This window comes from Neoarius graeffei, chromosome 7 (genome assembly GCF_027579695.1).
Source record: "Neoarius graeffei isolate fNeoGra1 chromosome 7, fNeoGra1.pri, whole genome shotgun sequence".
In the NCBI taxonomy this organism is placed as follows: Eukaryota; Metazoa; Chordata; class Actinopteri; order Siluriformes; family Ariidae; genus Neoarius; species Neoarius graeffei.
In genome coordinates this window covers 6,176,947-6,203,292 of record NC_083575.1, presented here as the reverse complement: position 1 = coordinate 6,203,292, position 26,346 = coordinate 6,176,947, and the positions used below count along the sequence as shown (strand labels likewise).

Sequence of the window (26,346 nt, the reverse complement as noted above, 5' to 3'; positions counted from 1 at the left end):
ATGTTTGGAGAAAGGAAAACACTGCATTCCAGCATAAGAACCTTATCCCATCTGTGAAACATGGTGGTGGTAGTATCATGGTTTGGGCCTGTTTTGCTGCATCTGGGCCAGGACGGCTTGCCATCATTGATGGAACAATGAATTCTGAATTATGCCAGTGAATTCTAAAGGAAAATGTCAGGACATCTGTCCATGAACTGAATCTCAAGAGAAGGTGGGTCATGCAGCAAGACAATGACCCTCAGCACACAAGTCGTTCTACCAAAGAATGGTTAAAGAAGAATAAAGTTAATGTTTTGGAATGGCCAAGTCAAAGTCCTGACCTTAATCCAATTGAAATGTTGTGGAAGGACCTGAAGCGAGCAGTTCATGTGAGGAAACCCACCAACATCCCAGAGTTGAAGCTGTTCTGTACGGAGGAACGGGCTAAAATTCCTCCAAGCCGGTGTGCAGGACTGATCAACAGTTACCGCAAACGTTTAGTTGCAGTTATTGCTGCACAAGGGGGTCACACCAGATACTGAAAGCAAAGGTTCACATACTTTTGCCACTCACAGATATGTAATATTGGATCATTTTCCTCAATAAATAAATGACCAAGTATAATATTTTTGTCTCATTTGTTTAACTGGGTTCTCTTTATCTACTTTTAGGACTTGTGTGAAAATCTGATCATGTTTTAGGTCATATTTATGCAGAAATATAGAAAATTCTAAAGGGTTCACAAACTTTCAAGCACCACTGTATCTTAATGGTGAACTTTATCAAAATAGTAGCCATCTTTTTTTTAGTTGTGTTTAACTGCACTGTCGAGAAAAAGAATGTCTACAGTTCTCGGATATAGGGCTGTGGTCGTTTGCCATCAGTTGCTCACGATATCGTACTATATATATCACAATATATCGAGTTAAACGATGTCTTTAATGTATTGTAAGCAGAGGGCGCGAATACGTTTGGCGCCAAAATTATTCAATCAATGAGTCTCGAGACGAGGCCATGGAGACATGGGGGACGTAATTAGCGGCTTGCAGCGTCTGTAGCAGAGCGCATTGAAACTTAATCTACTGATAACAACATAACGATTGAGCCACTTCCAGTTATCCAAGCAAACTTCAGATTTGGGTCACCAAATGTCTAAAGATGTTATCTACTTCGTCATTTGTTGTGTTTCAATAACAAAAGTCAGACAATAAAGGCACAAATGACAGAGATATTGGATACTAATTAGACAACAAACAGCCATTACGGCATGCTGCTGCCTTAAGACACCGATTCTGATTGGCTGGCTTATAATACGCCAGCCAATCAGAATGAGGGTTTCAAAAAGTAGTTTGGATGAAAAAAAGGCTCATTTCTAGTGCGTATGCCCTGAGTAACTGGAAGCGCCATTTGTAAATAAAAACGTTTTTGGTTGGAACAGGTTGCAAGCATGAATTTCCGTCGATTTCTGGCATGAAACATGCTTTAAATCAAGTGAAAATTGATGACAACCTGCTACAGAACCGGGAGATATGCATGAAATGTGTCATATATGGGATTTTTGATTTTCAAGTGAGTAAACGATATCGTATCATACCCCCGAAAATCGTGCATGATCGAGTATCGCGAGCTGTGAGCACAGCCCTATTCGGATGTAACCCATTTCAAGACACAGCCTTCAACATTGCTCATTTTTAACTTTTCTCTGATTAAGTCGGACACATCAGGATGAGGCTGACGAGCCACTGCTTTTCTTGGGGAAGAAAAGAAAAGAAAGAAAGGAAAAAAGTTAAAAGCTACAGATACTGCTTTAGGAAGATACATCAACATGCGCATCACTATGTGCCCGTGCATGAGTTTGTTTCTGAGAGGGGAGAGAGCATGCAATTTGAAGAACCAATAACACAAAGCCTATTACATGCAATGTTTCTGTAATTTATTTATAACGTGGTCAGAATGCTGCGTTCTCACTTTTTGACCTTCCCCACCTGAACCCGAGACATCCTTCTTGTAAATATAGACTGTTACTACAGATAGCTGTGAGGCTACAGCCATCAGCTCGCCTCACCCATCATCTCCCAGCCAGCAAAACCCTTTCATGCTTATTTTAACATTCAACACAGAGTTCAAAATAACTGTGTTGACAATGAAACCTACAGTGGTGCTTGAAAGTTTGTGAACCCTTTAGAATTTTCTATATTTCTGCATAAATATGACCTAAAACATCATCAGATTTTCACACAAGTCCTAAAAGTAGATGAAGAGAACCCAGTTAAACAAATTAGACAAAATATTATACTTGGTCATTTATTTATTGAGGAAAATGATCCAATATTACATATCTGTGAGTGGCAAAAGTATGTGAACCTCTAGGATTAGCAATTAATTTGAAGGTGAAATTAGAGTCAGGTGTTTTCAATCAATGGGATGACAATCAGGTGTGAGTGGGCACCCTGTTTTATTTAAAGAACAGGGATCTATCAAAGTCTGATCTTCACAACTAGGGATGTTAACCGATGACCGTTTGACCGGTAGTTGACCGAATCAACGTCAACCGGTTAATTTTTTTTTGGTTGTCGGTTAAAAATAAAATCAATCGTTTTGAAGTTGCCGATTTTGGAGCGGAGAACCTGGAATTCTGTGTTGTAAACGCTTGGGGCATGCCATGCGGTGTAAGGACGACAGCTGACAAATCAGAAACACCCATTCAGTCATGTCCCGCCCCAGTTGAACACAGCTGCCACTCGGCGAAATAAAAGTGTAGACACAGGCTTTTTAGCTTACAAATTACTATTCTGTTTTTTTTTTATTTTTATTATTATTAGAAGGCACATCGAGTTTAGTCCTGCCTTGGCCAGTGCATTCTGAAAGTATGTTTCGGTCTGTAGCCGACAGTGCATGTTATTGCAGATCATATCTCTCCACACAAACTAAAGGCGCAGATGCCGACTTTTTCACGGCTGAATCGTGCAGATCCGATTTTTTTTTTTAGGGGGGGCGTTGGAGTGTCTGAATAATTTCATCAGAGTAAATTCTGTATTAAAATTACTAAATGAGCAAATGCCGTTACAGTCCATGAAACAGGAAGTATGAGAAGAAAACAGTAAATCAGAAATCTGCGCACATTTGCGCAGACGTGCACAGCTTTCTGATTTACTGTTTTCTTCTCATACTTCCTGTTTCATGGACTGTAACGCCATTTGCTCATTTAGTAATTTTAATACAGAATTTACTCTGATGAAATTATTCAGACACTCCAACGCCCCCCCTAAAAAAAAAATTTAAAAAAATATCGGATCTGCACGATTCAGCCGTGAAAAAGGCGGCATCCGCCAAAAGGCGCGCCGGTTAACTGACTTTAACCGGCTAATGAGGCTCGGTGGTCGGTCAAGATTTTTTTTAGTTTTCGCCATCCCTATTCACAACACATGTTTGTGGAAGTGTATCATGGCACGAACAAAGGAGATTTCTGAGGACCTCAGAAAAAGCGTTGTTGATGCTCATGAGGCTGGAAAAGGTTACAAAACCATCTCTAAAGAGTTTGGACTCCACCAATCCACAGTCAGACAGATTGTGTTCAAATGGAGGAAATTCAAGAACATTGTTACCCTCCCCAGGAGTGGTCGACCAACAAAGATCACTCCAAGAGCAAGGCATGTAATAGTCAGTGAGGTCACAAAGGACCCCAGGGTAACTTCTAAGCAACTGAAGGCCTCGCTCACATTGGCTAATGTTCATGAGTCCACCATCAGGAGAACACGGAACAACAATGGTGTGCATGGCAGGGTTGTAAGGAGAAAGCCACTGCTCTCCAAAAAGAACATTGCTGCTCGTCTGCAGTTTGCTAAAGATCACATGGACAAGCCAGAAGGCTACTGGAAAAATGCTTTGTGGACGGATGAGACCAAAATAGAATTTTTTGGTTTAAATGAGAAGTGTTATGTTTGGAGAAAAGAAAGCACTGCATTCCAGCATAAGAACCTTATCCCATCTGTGAAACATGGTGGTGGTAGTATCATGGTTTGGGTCTGTTTTGCTGCATCTGGGCCAGGACGGCTTGCCATCACTGATAAAACAATTAATTCTGAATTATACCAGCGAATTCTAAAGGACAATGTCAGGACATCTGTCCATGAACTGAATCTCAAGAGAAGGTGGGTCATGCAGCAAGACAATGACCCTAAGCACACAAGTCGTTCTACCAAAGAATGGTTAAAGAAGAATAAAGTTAATGTCCAATGGCCAAGTCAAAGTCCTGACCTTAATCCAATCGAAATGTTGTGGAAGGACCTGAAGCGAGCAGTTCATGTGAGGAAACCCACCAACATCCCAGAGTTGAAGCTGTTCTGTATGGAGGAATGGGCTAAAATTCCTCCAAGCCGGTGTGCAGGACTGATCAACAGTTACCGCAAACGTTTAGTCGTAGTTATTGCTGCACAAGGGGGTCACACCAGATACTGAAAGCAAAGGTTCACATACTTTTGCCACTCACAGATATGTAATATTGGATCTTTTTCCTCAATAAATAAATGACCAAGTATAATATTTCTGTCTCATTTGTTTAACTGGGTTCTCTTTATCTACTTTTAGGACTTGTGTGAAAATCTGATGTTGTTTTAGGTCATATTTATGCAGAAATATAGAAAATTCTAAACGGTTCACAAACTTTCAAGCACCACTGTACGTTTATTCCCATACAGAAAATTGATCAGTAATCGATTAAAAAAATCGGTATCAATAAAATGTCATCAATACCCATCCCTATGTCAGAAACAGCTTTGTTAAACATTTTGAGACGGAGATTAATTAAACCCCTCCCCCTTCACCTGTTTCCACCCGCAGTGTGTGGCTTGGTGTCGACCCAGGTGGTGTGAATCTGTGGCTCGCTGTATGGCAGTGCAGGTGGGCATTGCAGGGACAGAGCAGGCATGGTGTGGGTGTTGTGCGAGGGCCAGAATAGTGACGGGCTGAGTGGAGGTGCCAGGGCCGGGTTCTCGGGCACAGACAGAGCGTAAAAGGACATGTCAGCATGTCCATTATCTGCATACGGAGAAGGGATACACACAGTTCCTCGGTCCACCCCTACAGATGTAGGATAGAGGGAAGGAAAGAGTGGTGACACCTCCTTCTGATCCATACCCTTTGCTATCTGCAGGTCAGGGACGTCAAGGAGCTCACCGTGGGGCAGAGAATTCAGATGAGGTCCTGGTTGAAGAACCTGAAACCATCACAGTGCCAAAATTAATAAAAAATACAATTCATTTTTATGCAACATATGCTTTCATATATTAATATGCAATAAACATAGATGACCTGGTCCAAATTAAAATGACCTAAAACAGATAACATACTAAAGAACACTGATTTGACATTCAGTTGGTTTAATTTAAAAAAAAAATAATAATAATAATAAAAATTAAAAAGTAGTGTCTGATGTCATAAACTACTTTTGCCATGGTGCCATCCTAGCTTGCTACATTTGTTCTTCAGTGTAGTGAAGCTTCATTTAATGTAGAGAAACTGGTAGCTTAGCCCACTACTGTTCCGAAGCAGAGCCTTCCCCAAAGCATGGATACGCGGCGCTCCACCACACTGTCACTTGCACGCCAGAAAAACAAAAACAAACCCAATACCATAAATTGAACAATGCACAGTACTTTCTGTACCTAAATATCTCCTATTCCCCTCTGAAAATGAGTAATAACTATAGAAATAGGAAGATATTGTAATATACAGGTCTAGACTATTCTGGTACTCAACCCAGAAGTGAAAACAAAGGGTTTTGCTGCGTGCACTGACTGCCATTCGCAACCATACAATAAAACCACGTTCTAGGTGCTGGTCGCTAGATGGTGCTGTTGTGTGATTTGACCTTGATTCTGTTCCTGGCATCCTGGAATTGGAAAATGAAGAAGCATGCTATATTGTTCAATATTATGCATTTTTTTGTTGTGCAATAAAATTAAATATTTCTCTGCATTGACTATTTCCAGTGTTTTCATTTCAAATCTAAATTTGCCCCTTGCATATTTGACAAGGTAAAAAACAGCTAATTTAATAAATGTTGAACTGTGCCTAAATTAGCCCTAGATGCCACCAAAATGCACCATCTGAATCTCTAATTTCAAAATTTTCCAGGGGAGAAAAACTTTCCCCCGGACACCCCTCATAGCTTTATGGGCTGTGATCTGCATCAGTAGCAAGGCTCTGTTTTGTTTTTTTCCCTGGGGAAAGCCCTGCCGAGTAGTTGCTGAACACTGCTATCTCACTGTCGAGTATAACCCCAACTCCATCAGGTTGGGATGCTGTGTAAACTGTCAGAAACCGAATGTGAGGATTTGCAAATCATGGAAACCCAGGATGTCATTGAAAATAGTACAAAGGCAACATATCAAATGTTGAAACTGAGAAATTTTATTATTTTTTGAAAAAATATATGCTCATTTTTAATTTAAATGTCAGCAACACATTTCAAAAAAGTTGGGACGGGGACATGTTTACCACTGTGTTGCATCACCTCTACTTTTAACACTGCTCTATAAACGTTTGGGAACCGAGGAGACCAACTGCTGTAAGTTTTGAAAGAGAAATGTTGTCCCATTCTTGCCTGATATACAATTTCAGTTGCTCAGCAGTTTGGAGTCTCCTTTGTCATATTTTGAGCTTCATAATGTGCCAAATGTTTTAAATGGGAGACCAATCTAGACTGCAGGCAGGCCAGTTTAGCACCTGGACTCTTACTACAGAGCCATGCAGTTTTAATATGTGCAGAAAGCGGTTTGGCGTTGTCTTGGTGAAAGAAGGAAGCCTTCCCTGAAAAAGAGTTTGCCTGGATGGCAGCATGTTGCTCTGAAACGTGTTTATATCATTCAGCATTAATGATGCCTTCCCAGATGTACAAGCTACCCATGTCACGTGCACTAATGCCCCCTCATACCGTCACAGATGCTGGCTTTTGAACTGTGCACTGATAAGCCGGATGGCCCCACTTCTCTTTGACCTGGAGGACGCGGTGTCCATGATTTCTAAAATTTCTCGAAAAATTTCTACTTTTGATTCGTCAGACCTCGGGACAATCTTCCACTTCGCCTCAGTCCACTGTAAAAGAGTTCGGGCCCAGAGAAGGTGGTGGCATTTCTGGATATTGTTTATATCTGGTTTTAACTTGTATTTGTGGATGCAGTAATGAAGTGTTTTCACAGACGATGGCTTTCTGAAGTGCTCCTGAGCCCATACAGTGATTTCCACTACAGACACGTGTCTGCTTTTAATGCAGTGTCGCCTGAGGGCCCGAAGATCACAGCCATCCAATATCCTTTTTCGGCCTTGTCTCTTACATACAGAGATTTCTCCAGATTCTCTGAATCTTTTAACGATATTATGTACCATAGATGATGTGATCCTCAAATTCTTTACAATTTTACTTTGAGGAACGTTATTCTTAAATTGTGGCATTGTTTGCCCACACAATCTTTCACAGAGCAGTGAACCCCTACCCATCTTTACTTCTGAGGGACTCCGCCTCTCTGAGATGCTCTTTTTATACCCAATCATGTTACTGACCTGTTGCCAATGAACCAAACTAGTTTTGTTTTGTTTTTTTAAGCATTACACAACTTTTTCAGTCTTTTATTGTCCCTGTCCCAACTTTTTCTGAAACGTGTTGCTGACATCAAATTCAAAATGAGCATATATATTTTTCAAAAAACAATCAAATTTCTCAGTTTCAGCATTTGATATGTTGTCTTTGTACTATTTTCAATGAAATATAGGTTTTCCATGACTTGCAAAATATTCACATTCTGTTTTTATTTATGTTTTACGCAGTGTCCCAACTTTTCTGGAACTGGGGTTGGAAATGAAGCAGTATTTTCAAGTGCGGAACCAAAACCCCAAACAAGCCCGGTGGGAAGAACCTCAAGAAGAGCCACTGCCAAATGAAAATTAAGGATGAAGAGAAAGGAAAAATTTCCAGAAATGTCTGAAAACATTTCTTGTTAAGGTTTGGATTAAACTGCACCATGTGTGGTTGTTTTTAGAGATATTAACAAACGTTTTTGTGCTTGCACTACAACTTTGTGCCATGTGCTACATAACTAATCAACCTCTGTAGCACCAGTACAATGTGCAAAAAAGTTAACATACAGCCCCGTTACTGTTATCAACAATTTCCTCATCGTCTGCCATGTTTCCCACATACAGAGTTTACTTGAGCAGGCCGCCCAGGAATATTAACAGCCTCCAAAGTACATTTGGGATCTATTTTAACAAATAAGTATGAAGAACGAGAAAGTTCTGTGAGTGATAAATAAATAATGAACATAACGTGCTTTATCACTAAAAGGAACCGTGTTCTGCTGGAATGATTGGCCAAATAGCCGACCACCTGAACAGAAAGCTTTCATGCTGTAGAGAATCTTAATCAGTGTGTACATTACTGATTACTGTCAACGTTATCATGACAGCATGGAGCGTTTGAGTCTAGTTAGCACATTAAGCTTTGTAACAGCAATTTTTTTGTAGCATATTTCACTGATTCAAAGAACATTACAGTCCATGTCCATCTGGTCATTCTGTTTTGGTGTCAGTTACAGAAATTAATAGGTCATTTTGTTTTTATGAAAAATCTCAATACTTAAAAGCAAATTGTTTCTTTTCCTTCTTTGTAAGTCAAAAAATGAAATTGCTGATGCAATCAAAAGAGGAGAGTCAATTTTTCTGAAGCCTGTGGTTGTAGCCGATAGATAACACATGCAATTTACTGAGCAGCACAAGCAGGGCAAATTCCACTGTCTTCAGAAATCACATGAAGCAGATCATTTTTGTGGCGGCAGGTAATGCCAGTCCTTTCTGCCAGCTACCACAAGTATATTTAAGACTTGTGGGAAACACAGCTCATTTTCTCACTCTCTACTGTTTCTGTTGTTGCATCAATTGTTGAAGGTGAAACCAAACAATACACCTGTTAAATGAGTGGCTCTTTGCGTGTCCTCTCATAGCACACTTCATTATCGAGGGATATGATAGGCTGTTCATGAGCCAGGGAGGCAGAGCTTGGGGATTGCCCATGGGGTTTGCATTTACGTAACATGTTTCAGTAAAACGACTAAAGATTCTGTCCAACACTTTTCTTATTACTACTGATGAAGTGCCCATTGACGGAACATACTGCTATCGTTTTATCGCTCAGGCCGAGTGCACAGGACATTTTTATTAGGGCCGATCCAAATCCATCATCACGACCCATGCCAAGAATCAAAACACTGAGACAATTTATCATGACTGTCCAAACACACAGGTCAAACAAGTCACAGCAAGAAACTTAAGAAAAGGATTTGCGAGAACCTGTACCATGAAACTAGAGACAAAGGCAAATCCTCAAGAAGATGGTGTAGAACTGACATACAGAAGCCCTTGCAAGCAACACAGAGGATAAAATAGAGTGAAAATGGAAGGCTTTCCACTAGCTTTTGGAGCGTGGCTACAGTATGTGGATGTGTGTTTATTCAGCCACAAGAGGTCATGTTCTAGTTCATCTCAAAGGTGTTCAGGGTTCTGTGCAATACACTCGAGTTTTCCAGTCCAACCTTCTCAAACTATGCCTTCATGGAGCTTGCTTTGTGCAGAGGGGCATCGTCATGTTGGAACAGGTTTGGGCCTCTTGGTTACAGTGAAGCGAAATTGTTAAGCTATACAGCATACAAAGACAATTGTGCGGTAAGAATTTGGGGCAGAACCTCATACAGGCGTGATAGTTAGGTGTCCACATACATTTGGCTACACTGGGTACTCTGAAGAGTGCCAAGCTGGTAAAACACCTCAAAAATGTTGATGCTGATAACCACAGAGCAAGACACGCCTCCAATGGGGTAGAGTATATCTGGTTCTAGACAGCATTTAACTGGAACATGTTGACGTGTATCCTGAAATAATCCTGATATTCAGGATGGAGTTATTCACTGGGTCGAGGACACATGGTGTGTAAATGAGCTGAAGCAGCTCTCTGAATGCTGGGGCAGCTTGAATTGAAGATTTTAAATGGCAAAACAAAAGACTGGTACAATTAGAAATGCAGTAAGAAAATGTTCGCCTCATATCTCCAGTCCAAAAACTGAAGAAGCAGAATTCAGACACCAGACACGTCTTTGACGTTAAAGGAGACATTACGTAAATGTTCCCCTTCTCCCCCAAATTCTTTCTTGACTCGGAGAGACTGTTAAAAATGAAATAAGAATTGCATACTGCTTTTTTTTTGCAGAAAAGTAATGATACATGAGCACAGTCATCTCAGTTTAATAACAATATATTAAAAAAAAAAAGGCCACTGCTACTTTATCGGTTTTGGGGTAGTTCCATGAAACGGATCTTGGGTCAACGTATCCTCGAAAGACTGATACTTTAAGTGCTCTTTTTGGAGAAAATCTGTCCCAGACAGGATAACTGGTCCATAACACACTTATTTCATCACTTGATATGTCGCATCAACGCAGTCTGAAGTCCATTATTACTTTCGAGTGCCAGATTGATAGACACAATGTTCTCCCCCCCGAATGTTTTACCTAACATTTTAGAATCCATCACTTGGCACCTTCCTTTCTTTAAAATGCCAGCGCAGCTAACAGGAATGTGCCGCTTTCACGAGACGGAGAAGATAACGTCCTTGAACCTTGGGGGGGGGATAAAAACAAAAAATCTGTGCAAAAGGTCTTGGGCTTTTTTATTGCCTAACAGTGTCAACAGACACAGACACGCAGGCTGAGGGTCAACGCCGCTACAGCTTGTGACAGAAAGAACACGGTGAACCGCACTTATCACAATCCGGAGCAACAAACAACAAAGCAAGGAATGAAGAATGATCCCTCTATATCTGGAAAACAACATTTCAACATTCCAAGAGAACCAGACTGGCTGTGTGTCTGAGTGTGTGTGTAGAAATGTGTGTTTTTCTGTAATGCTCATCAAGTTAACACACCACAGGATGCATATTAATATACCTGTACAAATAAAATCTCACGCCATTTCCAGTGTCACATCATGACTGCATTAATGAACAGAAAATAAGACCATTTTAACCCTTACACCACTGCATAACTTTTTTCCAGAAGGGGTCTCCCTCCTACAATGAGACCTGAATAGCGGTCTGCAGTGCTGAAAGGGTTAATTGTCATCTAATATCCCAAGTATGACATTTACAAATTTACAATGTGAAATTTATCACAGTTTTTTCTATTCATGCACACGAGCATACAAAAGAAATATGAATATAAAAATTTCTCTCTTTCGTATGCAGAACTGAAAATACTGCTCGTTTGTGCAATTGTTCATGACGAGAATGTTTCCCCAAAACTGGCCTCCCCAGGAGACAGGAACTAACCTGTCTCACAGACGTTCCACAGCATTCACTCTAAACCATTAAAATGTACGACGTTTCATGGATTAATAAATAAAACATTGTAATTGTCTGTAAATACGCCCATCACCAAGTTAATTAACGCCAGGGTTGGAAATTAACATTCTTGTGCACCTGTCACTGTGGCTGGTGGATTTTTTTTTTTTTTAAAAAAAACAGTGGTTTTCGGGGGCGTCGTGGCTCAGGTGGATAAGGCGCCATACCATAAATCCGGGGCCCCGGGTTCGATTCCAACCCGAGGTCATTCCCCAATCCCTCCCCGTCTCTCTCTCCCGCTCATTTCCTGTCTCTACACTGTCCTATCCAATAAAAAAAGGTGAAAAAAAGCCCAAAAAATATCTTTAAAAAAAAGTGGTTTTCTCGTTTTAGTTGGAAGTGTGGAACTGCATGTGAAAAATAATACAGTAGAATTTACAATATTCAAGCAGGTTTATTTCAGTAAACAGGCAGAGTTAAAAATTGAAACTCTTCAGGAAAACACTGACATTCTTTCTCTCAAGGCTGCTTGAACTGAGTCTTTCTAACTGCTGGTTAAAGAACGCTCAAGGTAACTTTATGCTCAAATTAGTGCTACTTATATACTCAAGTTGACACATTGAATTGCAAGCCTACTTCAACGACAAGACAGTCTCCAAGTGAAACAAGCAGACTCGTGATGCAATCTGCATTGTGGAATGTCATAAACAGCTCTGTGACAACTGCATTGTTTGTCTGCATATGCTGCTTTTATTTACCCGCCACCGTGACTGGTAGGTTAAGCAAATTCACCCGCCACGACACAAAATCACCCACATTTGGCGTGTGCCAATTTCCAACCCTGACTAAAGCTTTCCATCCAAGTCCAACATCATAAATTTTGTTTTTCTATTTTATATTGAACATGATTTATCTGAGCAAGGAATAAATGGCAAATGAGAAAAAATTGTGAATGTTTTGAGCCAATTTTATCAATAAATGCTTTTGTTTGATTGACTGATACATCAAATTGATTCATTTTTTAATAATCCATTTCAGGTCCAGTTTGGACCACCCGGTTTTCAAAGCACATGGGCAAATAGAAACCAAACAGAATATAGCTGATCGATTTTTTTTCCCCAACACAGGTCATGCTGACTGACTGCACTCGCGCATCCATGCACTTTTTTTGTGAAACGAAAGCAACGTATCAAAGGTCATACTACTTGTTCCAATGCAGTGGAGCAGTACGAATCACAATCAGAGGCTTTTCCCCAACACACTACCTCAGTGGAGTAGATACAAGCAATTATTCTCACATTGCAAAAATCGTGTCGTTACAGAGGATCTTTTCCCTTTTGGCCAGGGTACAAATAAAGTTTTCTCCTTTGCGGAAGCGCACACGTACCTGAAATTGTTTTCAGGTTCACTCAGACCAACACTAATCCATTTCAAATGAGGTTTTTCTTTTTGATTTCCTCAAGCCCAGCTGGCCAAGATACTTTTTTTTTTCCAAGCCCTGTACATAATAACTTTTTTGGTGAAAAGATTCTCAGAGGAAGAGATTTATGAGTCAAACTCAGAATGGAAAAATTTTTTTTTAAAAATAAGTGTGTGTGTGTGTGGGGGGGGGGGGGGCCTCTAAAATTTCAACATCTTATTCCAGAAATTCCTGGGCAGAAGTACCTTCTGACCTGTATTTTATTCTGTTGAAGATACAAGTTTTACCGCATAAACCATGGGGGGGTTTAAAGAGATGAAAATGTTTCATGGTTGTTTGTCCAGTTGCTCTTGAAGACGCAAGATCATCAGAAGAAAACCTGGTTTAAAATGTATAAAACAAAAAGATATGCTGGACAGAGCCGCCTGGAAAGATTTATCACATGCACTCACATTCATCCACCTGGTCGAATACATCATTCCTGACCTTTTTAAACAACAGGCACAGTCGAGTTTAGGGCCATTCGTTAGGCTTTGTGAAGGATGTTCGTGCCCAAAGCCAGATTCACTGGGAGACTGAGAGAACCCAGGGGGGTGGAGGTGGTTTCAGATTTACTGCAATGCCTTATTTATTGGCAGAAATAACATGGCTGGAAACAGCAAAATGTCATCCATGTGTAATGCGAGGGCCCAAGCACCGTAGGGATACATGTGGGTCTCCCGAAGACAAACATGTTTGTCATATGCATTGCTTGAGCCATGCACAACAGGAAGTGAGGTAATATCCTCCTCAGCGGGTCATCGGATTCATGTCGGACTTGGCTGACATAAGATGTTGCTGATGGGAATTTTGATACATCTTATGGCCCTTTTCCACTACCCTTTTTCAGCTCACTTCAGCCCGACACGGCTCGCATTTCGACTACCTCAGAGCAGCACGACTCAGCTCGCTTCAGCCTTACTTAGCACCCAAAACTCGCACGGTTTTGGAGTGGGGCTGAAGCGAGCCAAACCGAGCCAAGTGGGGCTAGGGGCGTGAGGAGACACTCCCCTGTGCACTGATTGGTGAGGAGGAGTGTCCTCACATGCCCACACACGCCCCGCGAGCACGCTGGGATCTGTAAACACCGTAAACCCAGAAGAAGAAGAAGAAGAATTAAAGCCGCAAGCGGCCTCGACGGGCCCTCGCGCCAGCGGCCAAGGGGGGCGGGGGCATGCGTCCCCGCGAAATACCTTCCACAGCTTCTTCGGCAAGAGACATTACTCTCACAATGGCGACAAAGCACAGAATCGGACACAGAGTACACGGTGCGCTGAGATGTTGTCATGGACAGAAAATTTTATGCCATGGCTTCCCAACCAAATTAATGTATTTACCTCATCAGTCACCAAGCTATAGCTACATAGGATTGTCTTCTGTTAGACATCTATTAGTCTGTATGTAACGCTACAACACTTGCTCCCGACTGCCTACCCATTCCCCACAAGTCATGTGTGTTTAAGGCATCCAAAACAACATACTCCTGGTGCCTCATGATTGTAAACACCTCTCCTGCAACTGATACAGCGCAATGAGCGCCCCCAGTGGTGAAAGTTCACCAAATTTGGTATACATGTCAAGGGACCTATGAAGAGTTGTTGTGTCAAGTTTGATCAAGTTTGACCAATCAGAAGCCGAGATATAAAATGTTGCCTGAAAACAGCGCCCCCAGTGGCAAAAGTTTACAAAATTTGGGAGGTATGTCAGGTGACCTGTTTAGAGTGTGCGTATCAAGTTTGATCAAGATTGAGTAAATAGAAGATGAGATACTGATTTTTGAAGAAAAAATGTTTTGGTTTTTCCCATGTCAGTAGGTGGCGCTATGCTGTACATGAGCGATTATGAGTTGGAAAAATAAGTGTCTACAACAGCAACGTACTATCACAAGGTAGTGGTGTGAAGGAAAAGCATTATGGAATTATTTACCAAAAACCCGTTTTGGAGCAATTGCGTCGGCCAAAAACAGCGCCCCCCATGGACGAAAATTCCCAAAATGGGGTATACATGACATGGGAGGTAGTAAGAGGGTGGCCGTGAAGTTTGACCAAATTTGAGGAAAGATTGGAGTTTTTGCCCAAAAATAGCGCCCCCAGTGGCGAAATATCACAGAATTTGGGTAGCATGTCAGAAGCCCAATGAGTGATTTGCGTGTGAAGTATGAGCAGTTTTGAGCAATTAGAAGATTTGTTATGAATTTTAAAGCATGTAAAATTTTGCATTGAAAATTGATTGACGTATAACTTCTGAACGGCTTATCCTACGTGAAACGTATTTAGGAACTTTTGTCAGCCATGTCTGTAGATGATGTCTATAAATTTTGGTGACATACCTATGAGCGGCCTGGGAGGAGTTGCGCCATCTTCGTGGCCATGCATTTCGCACAAAAGTGAAATTACCTCACTTCCTGTTGGGCGTGGCTAATGCATTGGCATGACATTTTTGTCCAGCTTAGTGAGATACATATGCGTACCAAATGGCATGCCACTACTACAAACTACATGGCAACCAGGCACCTTAATGCGGGAGGCCAAAATCACAACGACTTAGGGGGCGCTAAAGAGGCCCTGAGGCCCGCCTGGATCTGGGCTTCTGGTTCTCAGTAGCGGTGGCAGTCTAAGAGAAAGGAGCCAAATTTCGTGCGTTGTCGACCATGGCAAGCGCCCCAAAAAGGGTCTTGTAAAGAGTTTGCTTGCCAAGTTTGACAAATCAGAAGCTGCAATATCATTTTTGCCATAACCAGCACCCCCAGGGGCGAAAGTGCACAAAATTTGGCGTATATGTCAGGTGAGCTATGAAGAGTTTGTGTATCAAGTTTGATGACAATTGAGTAAATAGAAGATGAGATATAGATTTTTGAAGAATAAATTTTTTGGTTTTTCCCATGTCAGTAGGTGGCGCTATGCTGTACATGAGCGATTGTGAGTTGGAAAAATAAGTGTCTACAACAGCAACGTACTATCACAAGGTAGTGGTGTGAAGGGAAAGCATTGTGGAATTATTTACCAAAAACCCGTTTTGGAGCAACTGCGTCGGCCAAAAACAGCGCCCCCCATGGACGAAAATACCCAAAATGTGGTAGACATGACATGGGAGGTAGTAAGAGGGTGGCCGTGAAGTTTGACCAAATTTGAGGAAAGATTGGATTTTTTGCCCAAAAATAGCGCCCCCAGTGGCGAAATATCACAGAAATTGGGTAACATGTCAAAAGCCCAATGAGTGATTTGCGTGTGAAGTATGAGCAGTTTTGAGCAACTAGAAGATTTGTTATGAATTTTTAAGCATGTAAAATTTTGCATCGAAAATTGATTGACGTATAACTTCTGAACGGTTTATGCTACGTGAAACGTATTTAGTAACTTTTGTCAGCCATGTCTGTAGATGATGTCTATCAATTTTGGTGACATTCCTATGAACGGTCTAGGAGGAGTTGCGCCGTCTTCGTGGCCATGCATTTCGCACAAAAGTGAAATTACCTCACTTCCTGTTGGGCGTGGCTAATGCATTGGCATTACATTTTTGTCCGGCTTAGTGAGATACATATGCATACCAAATGGCATGCCACTACTACTAACTACATGGCAACCAGGCACCTTAATGCGGGAGACCAAAATCACAACGACTTAGGGGGCGCTATAGAGGCCCTGAGCCCCGGCCAAGTTTGGGCTTTTGGGTCTGAGTAGCGGTGGCAATTCTCGGAACTGGTGCCAAATTTCGTGCGTTTTCGCCCATGGCAAGTGCCCCGAAAATGGCCCAACAGCGGAGAAAAATAAAGAAGACGGAAGAATAATAATAGTGAACTCTTACAAGAACAATAGGGCCTTCGCCCTATAGGGCTCGGGCCCTAATTACGAGAATTATGAAGCCTTATGCGCCTCGCCTCATCTATACGCTCTTGCCAGTATCTGTTGGCGTTGTCGGTGACAACAAGCCACAGCACCAAGACCAGCAACACTAACGACTCCATGCTTATTGTTTACTATCCGGGTCGTGAGACTACCGCTTAAAAGATCACCGATGTCACTGTTTGCGCCGCCTAACGACATCACGTGACGTCCACCCACTTTCGCTAACTCCACCCAATGTGTCCACCCACTTCCAGCCAGTACGGTTCAGCGCGGTTATAGTCGAAATGCAACTCCAACAGCCCCGCTCAGCTCGACTCAGCCCAACTCAGCCGCGTTGGTAGTGGAAAAGCAGCATTATAAGGCGTTGAAATGGCCACAAATTTGTGTCTCGCCAGACAAACAGGAAGTGCCTTATAAATTCTCCATGCATTGCTCAGTCTTCACAGGTTATGATGATATCCACATGCCCAGAGTGATACCCTGGGATAGTGCCACCATTTAGCAACAGAAAGAGTGGCTTTTGATGTACATGAAGTCATGGAACTCCTGATTTTATATTATTTTGATTTGTTGAACCATATAACCGTGAGGACAGGACGAATTTAGGTACCTTTCAACAGATTTTTCAGGTCAATTCATTAGTTTGCTGACAGACGGTTTCAACCAATCAATTAACGAGTAGCTTGGAGGTTGTCGAGATGTGCTTATGTAATGACGACGCACTACGCAACACTGCTGTTTATAGCATGTTAGCAGCAGTGTTGCTAGTTCAATGGTCAAATTCAGACAAATTAAAAATGGACTCTATAAAGCTGATGGATTCACTACTGACACTATTTCCTCTGAATAAGTCAAGGCTAGCTATTGATCGGCGCGAGCCACGAGGCTGGCTCAAGGTACGAGTTAAGCAGCTCCCTAATGGTGCCAGTCGAAGGGGGCTCACCAGCTGCACTAGATACGCTGAGGAACAATCGAGCTACAGTTGGAATTTAAATCAAATCAAGTTTATTTATATAGCGCTTTTAACAATAAACATTGTCGCAAAGCAGCTTTACAGAATTTGAACAACTTAAAACATGAGCTAATTTTATCCCTAATCTATCCCCAATGAGCAAGCCTGTCGAATTCAGAGGTCGACGCTGTAGTATGTGGCAGAAAATAATGCAAAATAATCGAATGTCTTCTGTAATGACTTATCCGTTTTTATTCCCCCCATGCTGAGTCTTCAACCAATCTGAGGCTATGTTCCTGAGTGGGCATGTGTATTGTGGCAGCTCCGATTTCAAACACATTTCCCATTAGTTTTAACTCACAAGGGGGGGATAGTTCGATATAACTTGTGTATGTAACAGGGTTGAGGTTACAGAAGCATTTTTACACATGGAGAGATTACCAAGAAAAGAAAAGAAAAAAAGAGGAAAATATGGCTTAGAGGGCGGCACAGTGGTGTAGTGGTTAGCACTGTCGCCTCACAGCAAGAAGGTCCGGGTTCGAGCCCCGTGGCCGGCGAGGGCCTTTCTGTGTGGAGTTTGCATGTTCTCCCCGTGTCCACGTGGGTTTCCTCCGGGTGCTCCGGTTTCCCCCACAGTCCAAAGACATGCAGGTTAGGTTAACTGGTGACTCTAAATTGACCGTAGGTGTGAATGTGAGTGTGAATGGTTGTCTGTGTCTATGTGTCAGCCCTGTGATGACCTGGCGACTTGTCCAGGGTGTACCCCGCCTTTCGCCCGTAGTCAGCTGGGATAGGCTCCAGCTTGCCTGCGACCCTGTAGAACAGGATAAAGCGGCTAGAGATGAGATGAGATGAGATGAATATGGCTTAGACCTCAGATGGTCAAAAGAAGCAGACATGGGATTTTGTTACCTTGGTTAATTATATGTTAATTTAGTGATCATCAGGGATGAAGGTTGATGAACTGTCCTGAGCTTTACATATCGCTCTCCACTATTCAGGTAACAGCACAACTCTGGTGAATTGCCTGATTACAGTTTATATACAAAATCACCAATATGCTTCACAAAAGCAATTGCAATGCATCACAAACAAGCTCAAGTTTAAACTGCACAAAATATTTAGTCAGTCATTGAGCTTTATGACCGACATACCAAAACTGTTCTGCATATATCCCACTCTCGAACAGTCATATTTATTTGTTTGCTAAAACCTCAGCAAGTGATTTGAGTATGTTGTATGGTGTAGCTGGGAACTATTAAGAAATGGTACATAATTTTAACCACATTTATAAGCAAGGGCACAGCAGGGAGTTGAACCCATCTCCAGACAAGGGTCATAATGATAGTTTTTGTGGTTAGAACAGTGAGTTGCGGGGTTAATTCACTGATGTCGGGAAGCATTTCGCATGCATCCTCAATAAGAACTCTCTAAATTGTCATGCTGTGTTAATCTAGCGATAGCATTGGAGGTGCGAGAGCTCGTCATCGCCACTTGTGTTTATACTGGGGTGAAAAAGAGCCACTGGAACATCTTATTTTCTCTGTCAGGAGGGAAAAAGACTCAAGGTCAAAGGTGACGGAGACTCTAATGTATCATTTCGGCAAAAAGAACCGCAAACATTAAGGAAAATGATGAATGCCTCCGGTGACTTGGATTCCTATCTGTACAGAGCTTTGAATGTTCACTGCAAAAAACTGAAAACTGAATTTGAGGAGAAAATGACTTAATACTAGTGAAATTATCTTGCTGCATGGACAGATATTTTTACTTGATAAGACATCTTAGAATAAGTTGGTTGCAATCTAGAACTAGGTTTAATAATGTCAGAATTAGTGTCTTGTATTCTAATAGGAAATGCTAGATCGTTTCAACTATTTAAGATATTTTCACTTGCTAAGATATCATTTTTTGCACCGTTCTCCCCGTGTCCTTGTGGGCCTCCTATAGCAGAGATGTCTACAAACGCCAACAACTGGCAGTTTTCTCCGCTTACACAAACGGTCTGCACCGGATACTCGATCCCAGAAAAAAAAATAAAAACTTGCCTTTCAACGTTCAAGCGATTTATATCATCTCCGCTGCCCATAATTTGCTGCAAATCCAATTATTTCACCACGAAATCGTCTTCAATTTGGGTCTAGTGTGACCGGAAGCGACGCCATTTTTATTGATTGATTCTCGCGCTCTGATTGGCTGAGCCGGACCACATGACCACGCCGCAGCAAACGACTTAGCAGATGACAGTAAAGACGTAGGTGGTGGTGGTTGTTGATATTTGAAGAATAGAAAAACGTATACATTTTTCTATTCTTCAAATAGACAGTCTTGTCTCATTTTATCAAAAATGTAGAGGATCATCAGTATATTTTTTTATATAAATTCAGTTTTTCACTCATCACTGATAGGATACTTAAACAAAAGTTGACATGCATATCGTGTGCTCAGATCCAAAGACTGCAAAGTATTATCAGTATATTTTACTTGGGGTACAACAAGCAAAATTTAAAATGTAAATAAAAGTTGTGTGAATTCAATTTTGTTTTCCTCAATTTATTCAATGAGAAGGTATGAATGATAAGGAAACACAAAGAAAATTATAAGAAGAATCATCATTCTCTATCTAAGAATTGTTATTTTCATATCCAGAAGCTACATGGAGTGCCTAAGTTCCCATAGAAATGTCTAGTCTCTTCTCTAAGACTTCATACTTATAAAGTGCAAGTGTAAATAACTGTGTGCAAATATTTATGCTGAAATCAAAACTATACAAATCCACAATACCACAACAGAAGCACTTCAAGTACATTACACATGCACCAAATAAGCTCACCATCTGGTTATATTCCAGAGCCAGGTAGCGGGTAACAGTGGGTAACTGAGAAAGCCAAGCCCACACACATCTGGAGGGAAATTTCATACATATTTTGCAAGTATTTTACAGGGAAATGGTTAGTAATTTATTCGCCGAGAATGCACCAGAAGGCATACGAATTTCAAAATTTTTCGGAGGGACGGGACAACACACCCTTAGCGTTAGCATACTTTTGGTGCTGCAAATTCCAGAGCCACCTACTACTTTTTTTTTTTTTTTTTAGCTGGCTACTTCAGATTTTCTGGAGAACCTTGCCTATAGTGATGTTCTCAGGTTTTCTTCTACCTCCAAAATATGCTGGACTGACTCCACTAAACTGTGTGAATGATGCCCTGCGATGGACTGGCATCCCATTCAGGATGTATTCCCACCTCAAACCAAGTGTTCCAGGGACAGACTCCCGATCCACCATGGCCCTCGGGCTGGGTGATAATTTTCATCTCAGTCTCTACACTTCCCAAAGAGTGGAACATTTTACAAATCTGAGGGAGTAGAACAGGGCTTTTCAAAGTGTGGGGCGCGCCTCCCCTGGGGGGCGCCAGAGTTATTTGGGGGGGCGCAACGTGAGGAAACAAACCAGAATAAGTTACTATTGTGGACATTTAGCGAACTTCAGCTAGCCTTTGCCAGAGACAAAACGGATCAATTTTTAGTACCTAAAGCTACAGTGAGTGAGGAGACAGAGTCTGGGCCAAGCAAAAAACCAGACCCTCCAGGATTTCGCGATGTTGCGATTTGCAACTTCAACGCAAATTCAATCAATCCCCGCGAATTCAGGGCGGTGCTGCAATTATATCCAATCACCGCAACCTTCCCGCAAATTTGACCAATCGTTGGCCTCGTCTTGAGGTGACGTCGACAAACTACCTTCCGCCTTACTTCTGTGTATACATTCAAGAGAAGCAGCATGCGCGCAGTGTTGCCAGATTGGGCAGTTTTTGAACATATTTTGGACTGGAAAACGTCAGCAGTATGTGGCAACACTGCATGTGCGAGTCAGTGTTTCTGTAGGCTTAAATTCTGTTACTGAAAGTGTATGTTTACAGTGAAGGACTGTGTGCACTTTACATTATTTTTTTACTTAATACAAGAAATTAATGGATGCCAACATTTTTGCCAAAATGGTATTTTATTTTCCATTGTTTAGGCAGCTTCAGCATCATACTGTGAGATTCTGTTCAAATTGTTTTTTTTCTTCTATGAAGCCTGAGCCATTTATTTTATTAGTTTATAATTATTGTTTAATTTAGTCTTCAGGAGAGACTGCCTGCACACAGTACTAGCATTAATAGGTTTTTTTTCTTAGATGAAAGCTGAGGCATTTATATTATATTTTAAGGTAACTTCATGTTGTGCTGTGAGGTTCTATGCACTTTAACTTTTGAACCAACAGGTGCATTTGGATAAGTAAAGCCTATTTTTCTGCATTTTTGTAGTCCTGGTAATCTTTTTGTTTATAGGACCATTTCTCAGTGTCTGTTTTTTTTAATCAATAATTTTTCGGTAATAACTTAATATTTAACATATCACTCAATTTTAATCACAAAAAGAGAAAATCGCAACAATTTCTCACAACTTTCACTTCCTCCCGCAATGTAATCGCAACAAAAACCTAAAAAACACCGCAACTTTCATCGCAATTTTTTGGAAAACCCCCGCAACATCAGACATTTTAGCCCACAACAATCACAAAAAAGGCCCGCAAAATCCTGGGGGGACTGAAAAAAGAAGGAAGTATGACCACGATTATTTAAAGTTTGGATTTTCATGGACTGGATCTGAAGATGCTCCACTGCCACAGTGTGTTGTCTGCCAAGAGGTGCTAGCTAACGATGCTATGAGATGTTTAAAATGTGTAAAACAAGATGTTTTAAAAAGAAAAGCACAGATGTTTAAAATGTGTAAAAAAAAGATGTTTTAAAAAGCACAGATGTTTAAAATGTGTAAAAGAAAAAAAAATAAAAACGTGTAGAACAACCTTTTTTTTTTAAAAATACGAATGGAACATTAAGTATAGCAACAACAAAAATTGTGAGGGGGGCCAGGGCTCGAAATTAACTTTTTTTCTTTGTGTCCCCCAGTGGTCCCGAATTCTGTGTTGTATTGTCCCGAATGGAAGCAATAGTGTCCCCATTTTTTTCCTCTCTGAAATAACCAGTGGTTAATATTATCATATGAAGTCTCATCTCATCTCATTATCTCTAGCCGCTTTATCCTGCCCTACAGGGTCGCAGGCAAGCTGGAGCCCATCCCAGCTGACTACGGGCGAAAGGCGGGGTTCACCCTGGACAAGTCGCCAGGTCATCACAAGGCTGACACATAGACACAGACAACCATTCACACTCACACCTACAGTCAATTTAGAGTCACCAGTTAACCTAACCTGCATGTCTTTGGACTGTGGGGGAAACCGGAGCACCCGGAGGAAACCCACGCGGACACGGGGAGAACATGCAAACTCCACACAGAAAGGCCCTCACTGGCCCCGGGGCTCGAACCCAGGACCTTCTTGCTGTGAGGCGACAGCGCTAACCACTACACCACCGTGCCGCCCATCATATGAAGTTACTATTATATTTGTAACTATGCGATTTTGAACCCTTTATATCATTTTTACAATAAGTCACAAGACACAAGCGACACATGTCCTATACATCATCTACTTCAAAATTACAGTTATTGCATTTTCAGTTTATTAAACTTTGGCGATCTCACTGTATGAATAGATACCCGTTTATTTAAAGGGGCCAACTAGCTCATTCAGAAAATGTTTCAACTCCCTACATCTGCAGTACACTTTAGTTGAAAATAACACCCCTTTTATGTTCATTTCATCTACTTATACCTTGAATATCTGTTGGCACTTATAAGGCCAACTTATCATTTTCACCATTACCGTTATCCATTTTTATGAACTTTCCGTTATCCATTACCGTTATCCATTTTTATGAACTTTCCGTTATCCATTTTTATGAACTTTCCGTTATCCATTTTATGAACTTTCGCTGCCGGGTGCAAACGTTAGCAACATCAGCATAGTGGCAGGTCCGAGCCTAGTTGTGCTGCTGACTGACTAAACTTTCTGAACTAGAAAGACACCAAGAAAACTCACTTATTCTGTTGAACGGTATCTTCCGTCAATATCATCCACATCATTCCTGTTGTATTTTATAACGTGTCTAACAGTGCTCATTAAGTTCATTCAGTTGCTAGCGTTGCCTGCAGACCAGGCGATGACACTTTGGATCCTGAAGGTCCCGGAGACGTTATGTCTGGGCTTTCAGTTTCTTCCCCGCGGTCGGTCCGCTTCAACCACTTCAGCATTTTTGTTCTGGCAAGAGTCGGCGCAGCGTGTGCGGTAGCAATTCCATTCCAAGTCCATATAATGCGGACTCCGGCCGAAGATTCTAGAACAGAATGCGCTGCTCTGTAGCCTACGGATGCAGGTGCATCGAAAGTGTAGCTACTATGTATTTTTCGCTGTTAACGTTTTAAAATTAAAATTGACAAATTAGGTGAATGTCTACGTATGTGTTACGGCTTTGTAAATAATATTAATGTAGAACTTTTTTTCTAGATCTGTTTTTTTTTCCATTGTCCCGAGATTGTCCCAGATATGATAATTTTATGTCCCGATGACATTTTTTATGGTCCCCGGGACATCGGGACACCGTTAGTTTCGAGCGCTGAGGGGGGCGCTGTTGTTTATTTGCTCTCTGAGGGGGGGGCCGACTCTCCCACACTTTGAAAACCCCTGGAGTAGAACATTGTGTGTATAAATAAAATAATGTGTCTGAGGTTTAATTGTGTTTGATAAATAACTAGGGTTTTTTTCATTATTTACATAATATATAATAAATACTGCTTAAACACATTAAGCAGATATAAAACAAAAATGTAATAAATGTCTGCAGTATTGATCAAAACTGAAGTCCAAACTGGACCTAGCTATGAAAATGAGATGTATGTAAAGCTATGTAAAATAATATTTGCAAATGCTACTCATATATATTTTATATGATATTAAAATACAATTCATGCTCTTTCAAACCAAAATTTATCATGATAATTTTTTAGTTTTCAGACTCGTTTACAGGATGACAAAAAGCAAAGGAATTTCTTTGTTGTTCTGCAGTGTTCAAAATTTCTATTGGGGTATCGAGGGTCAATTATCCTGATTTTCTGTAAATATCATGCTTTTATTACAGGATGTAATGTTGCATCTGATAAACATTTTTTAATGTGCTTCACTGTTATTATTATTTAGGACTTTATCGATCTTCACTGTGACCTCCCTGTTTTATTTCCCCATCACTGCATCTGCATTCCCGTTGTCCGAGTTTCATTTCTTTGTCTTTTTCCTATTTGTTATATAAGAGATAATGGAATTCTATGTCTCTAGCAGGTCTAAAAATATCACCAGTGTCCTTATAAGTTTGATAAAATCACTAAACTGATAAGAAGTCTGAAAATCCTCCAACTGCACGTGAATCATCTGAAACCAAGCTTGAGGATCAGGATTTTTTTTCTCTCTAAACTGGATGTGAAATTTTCAGTGCATTAACAGATACTTTGAAGACACTGTGAGGTAATGGAGGGAAGAAAGAAAAAGAGAAAAATGGGGTGAAGAGACAGACATCAGCAGCCCAGGAAAGAGACGCGAGCCAAGCGTCCTTGGATCTGGAGCGTTAACTGGGTTTCACATTTGCCGCCGCGCGCGCACACACACAAACCAGAATGGGCTTGTTAATGAGCTAATTTCTCACACACACACACACACACACACACACACACACAGTATCACATGACAGTCTAACAATACAGTGTATGGCAGTGTTTTGTTTGATACAAGGCTCTCAATGTCTGCGGTTGGCTTTTCCAAATAAAGTAGGATAAATTTGCCCATTCATTTCACCAGATGTCTCGGAGTGTCCTCCTGTCAATTCTGACCAACCTCTGGTTGCTAAAAAGTACCCCATGGCACGATACTGCCGTGACCATGCTTCACTGTATGGAGCAGTATTTGATTTTCCTCAGATGTAGCATTTGATGTTCAGCCCAGAGTGCTCTTTTTTTTGTCTCAACAGACCAGAAATAATAATTCTCATGCTCTCAGATTCCTTTCCGTCCCAGCGATATGCCTTTTACAGGAGCGGCGTCAGTCAAGGCACTGTACCATAAAACTGGAGGATTTATGAGTGCGATCCTCAACCCTGATGAGAGATTTCAGTTTTTGTAAATTTAATAATATCCTGAAGGGGTGTGAATACTTTCTAAATCCGCTATAAGGTGGCCCTTAAGGACCATGCAGATGTTAAAATGATTTGCAAACATGCCCTGACAACGTAAACATGATTAAGTGCTCGTACTTAACACACAAACGAAGTGATGCAAAAAGATAAACCGGGAACATGATTATTTTATCCACAACAGCCATGAACAACAATAAACACAGCCTGAAGGCTAAAGATCAACAATATTTATTTTAGCAGCTTTCAGTTTCAGATACAGCCAGTTCAGACATGCTGTAACAGACGAAAACTTGTCTCATGGATATTTCACATCAATTAAACATAACTACAAACAGTTAAAAGAACAATATGTCATTCAACAACATAAACTTGGTGCCACATTATAAGAGGAACAAACACTTCAGGATGTGTTTTTGGAAAATAATCAACTTGGGGTTTGTAACAGGAACCTGCCTTCATCACTGGACCTCATTGTTGATCATTGTCCTCAAACAGCACAACCCCAAGATTTTACATTAATAAATCTTACCCTTCTTAACCAAGTTTAATTTGTTTTCCAAACAGCCAAAACAAGAAATTGGTTATATTCAGAGCTTCA

At 41.1% G+C, this 26,346-nt stretch overlaps 1 protein-coding gene across 2 annotated transcripts in view; it reads right to left on the bottom strand.

The window, feature by feature from the left end:
• The window catches only part of esr2b (estrogen receptor 2b), a 147,667-nt gene that overhangs the window by 34,763 nt on the left and 86,558 nt on the right, over positions 1-26,346 (bottom strand). The window contains exons 2-3 of one of the 2 annotated variants that reach the window (XM_060925234.1): positions 5,158-5,197; positions 4,806-5,061 (exon numbers count right to left, since the gene is read on the bottom strand). In XM_060925234.1, the coding sequence (XP_060781217.1) occupies positions 4,806-5,061; positions 5,158-5,197 (296 nt within the window). Of the gene's footprint in view, positions 1-4,805; positions 5,062-5,118; positions 5,198-26,346 lie in introns of both variants that reach the window. The other variant, XM_060925235.1, reaches the window with a different exon arrangement.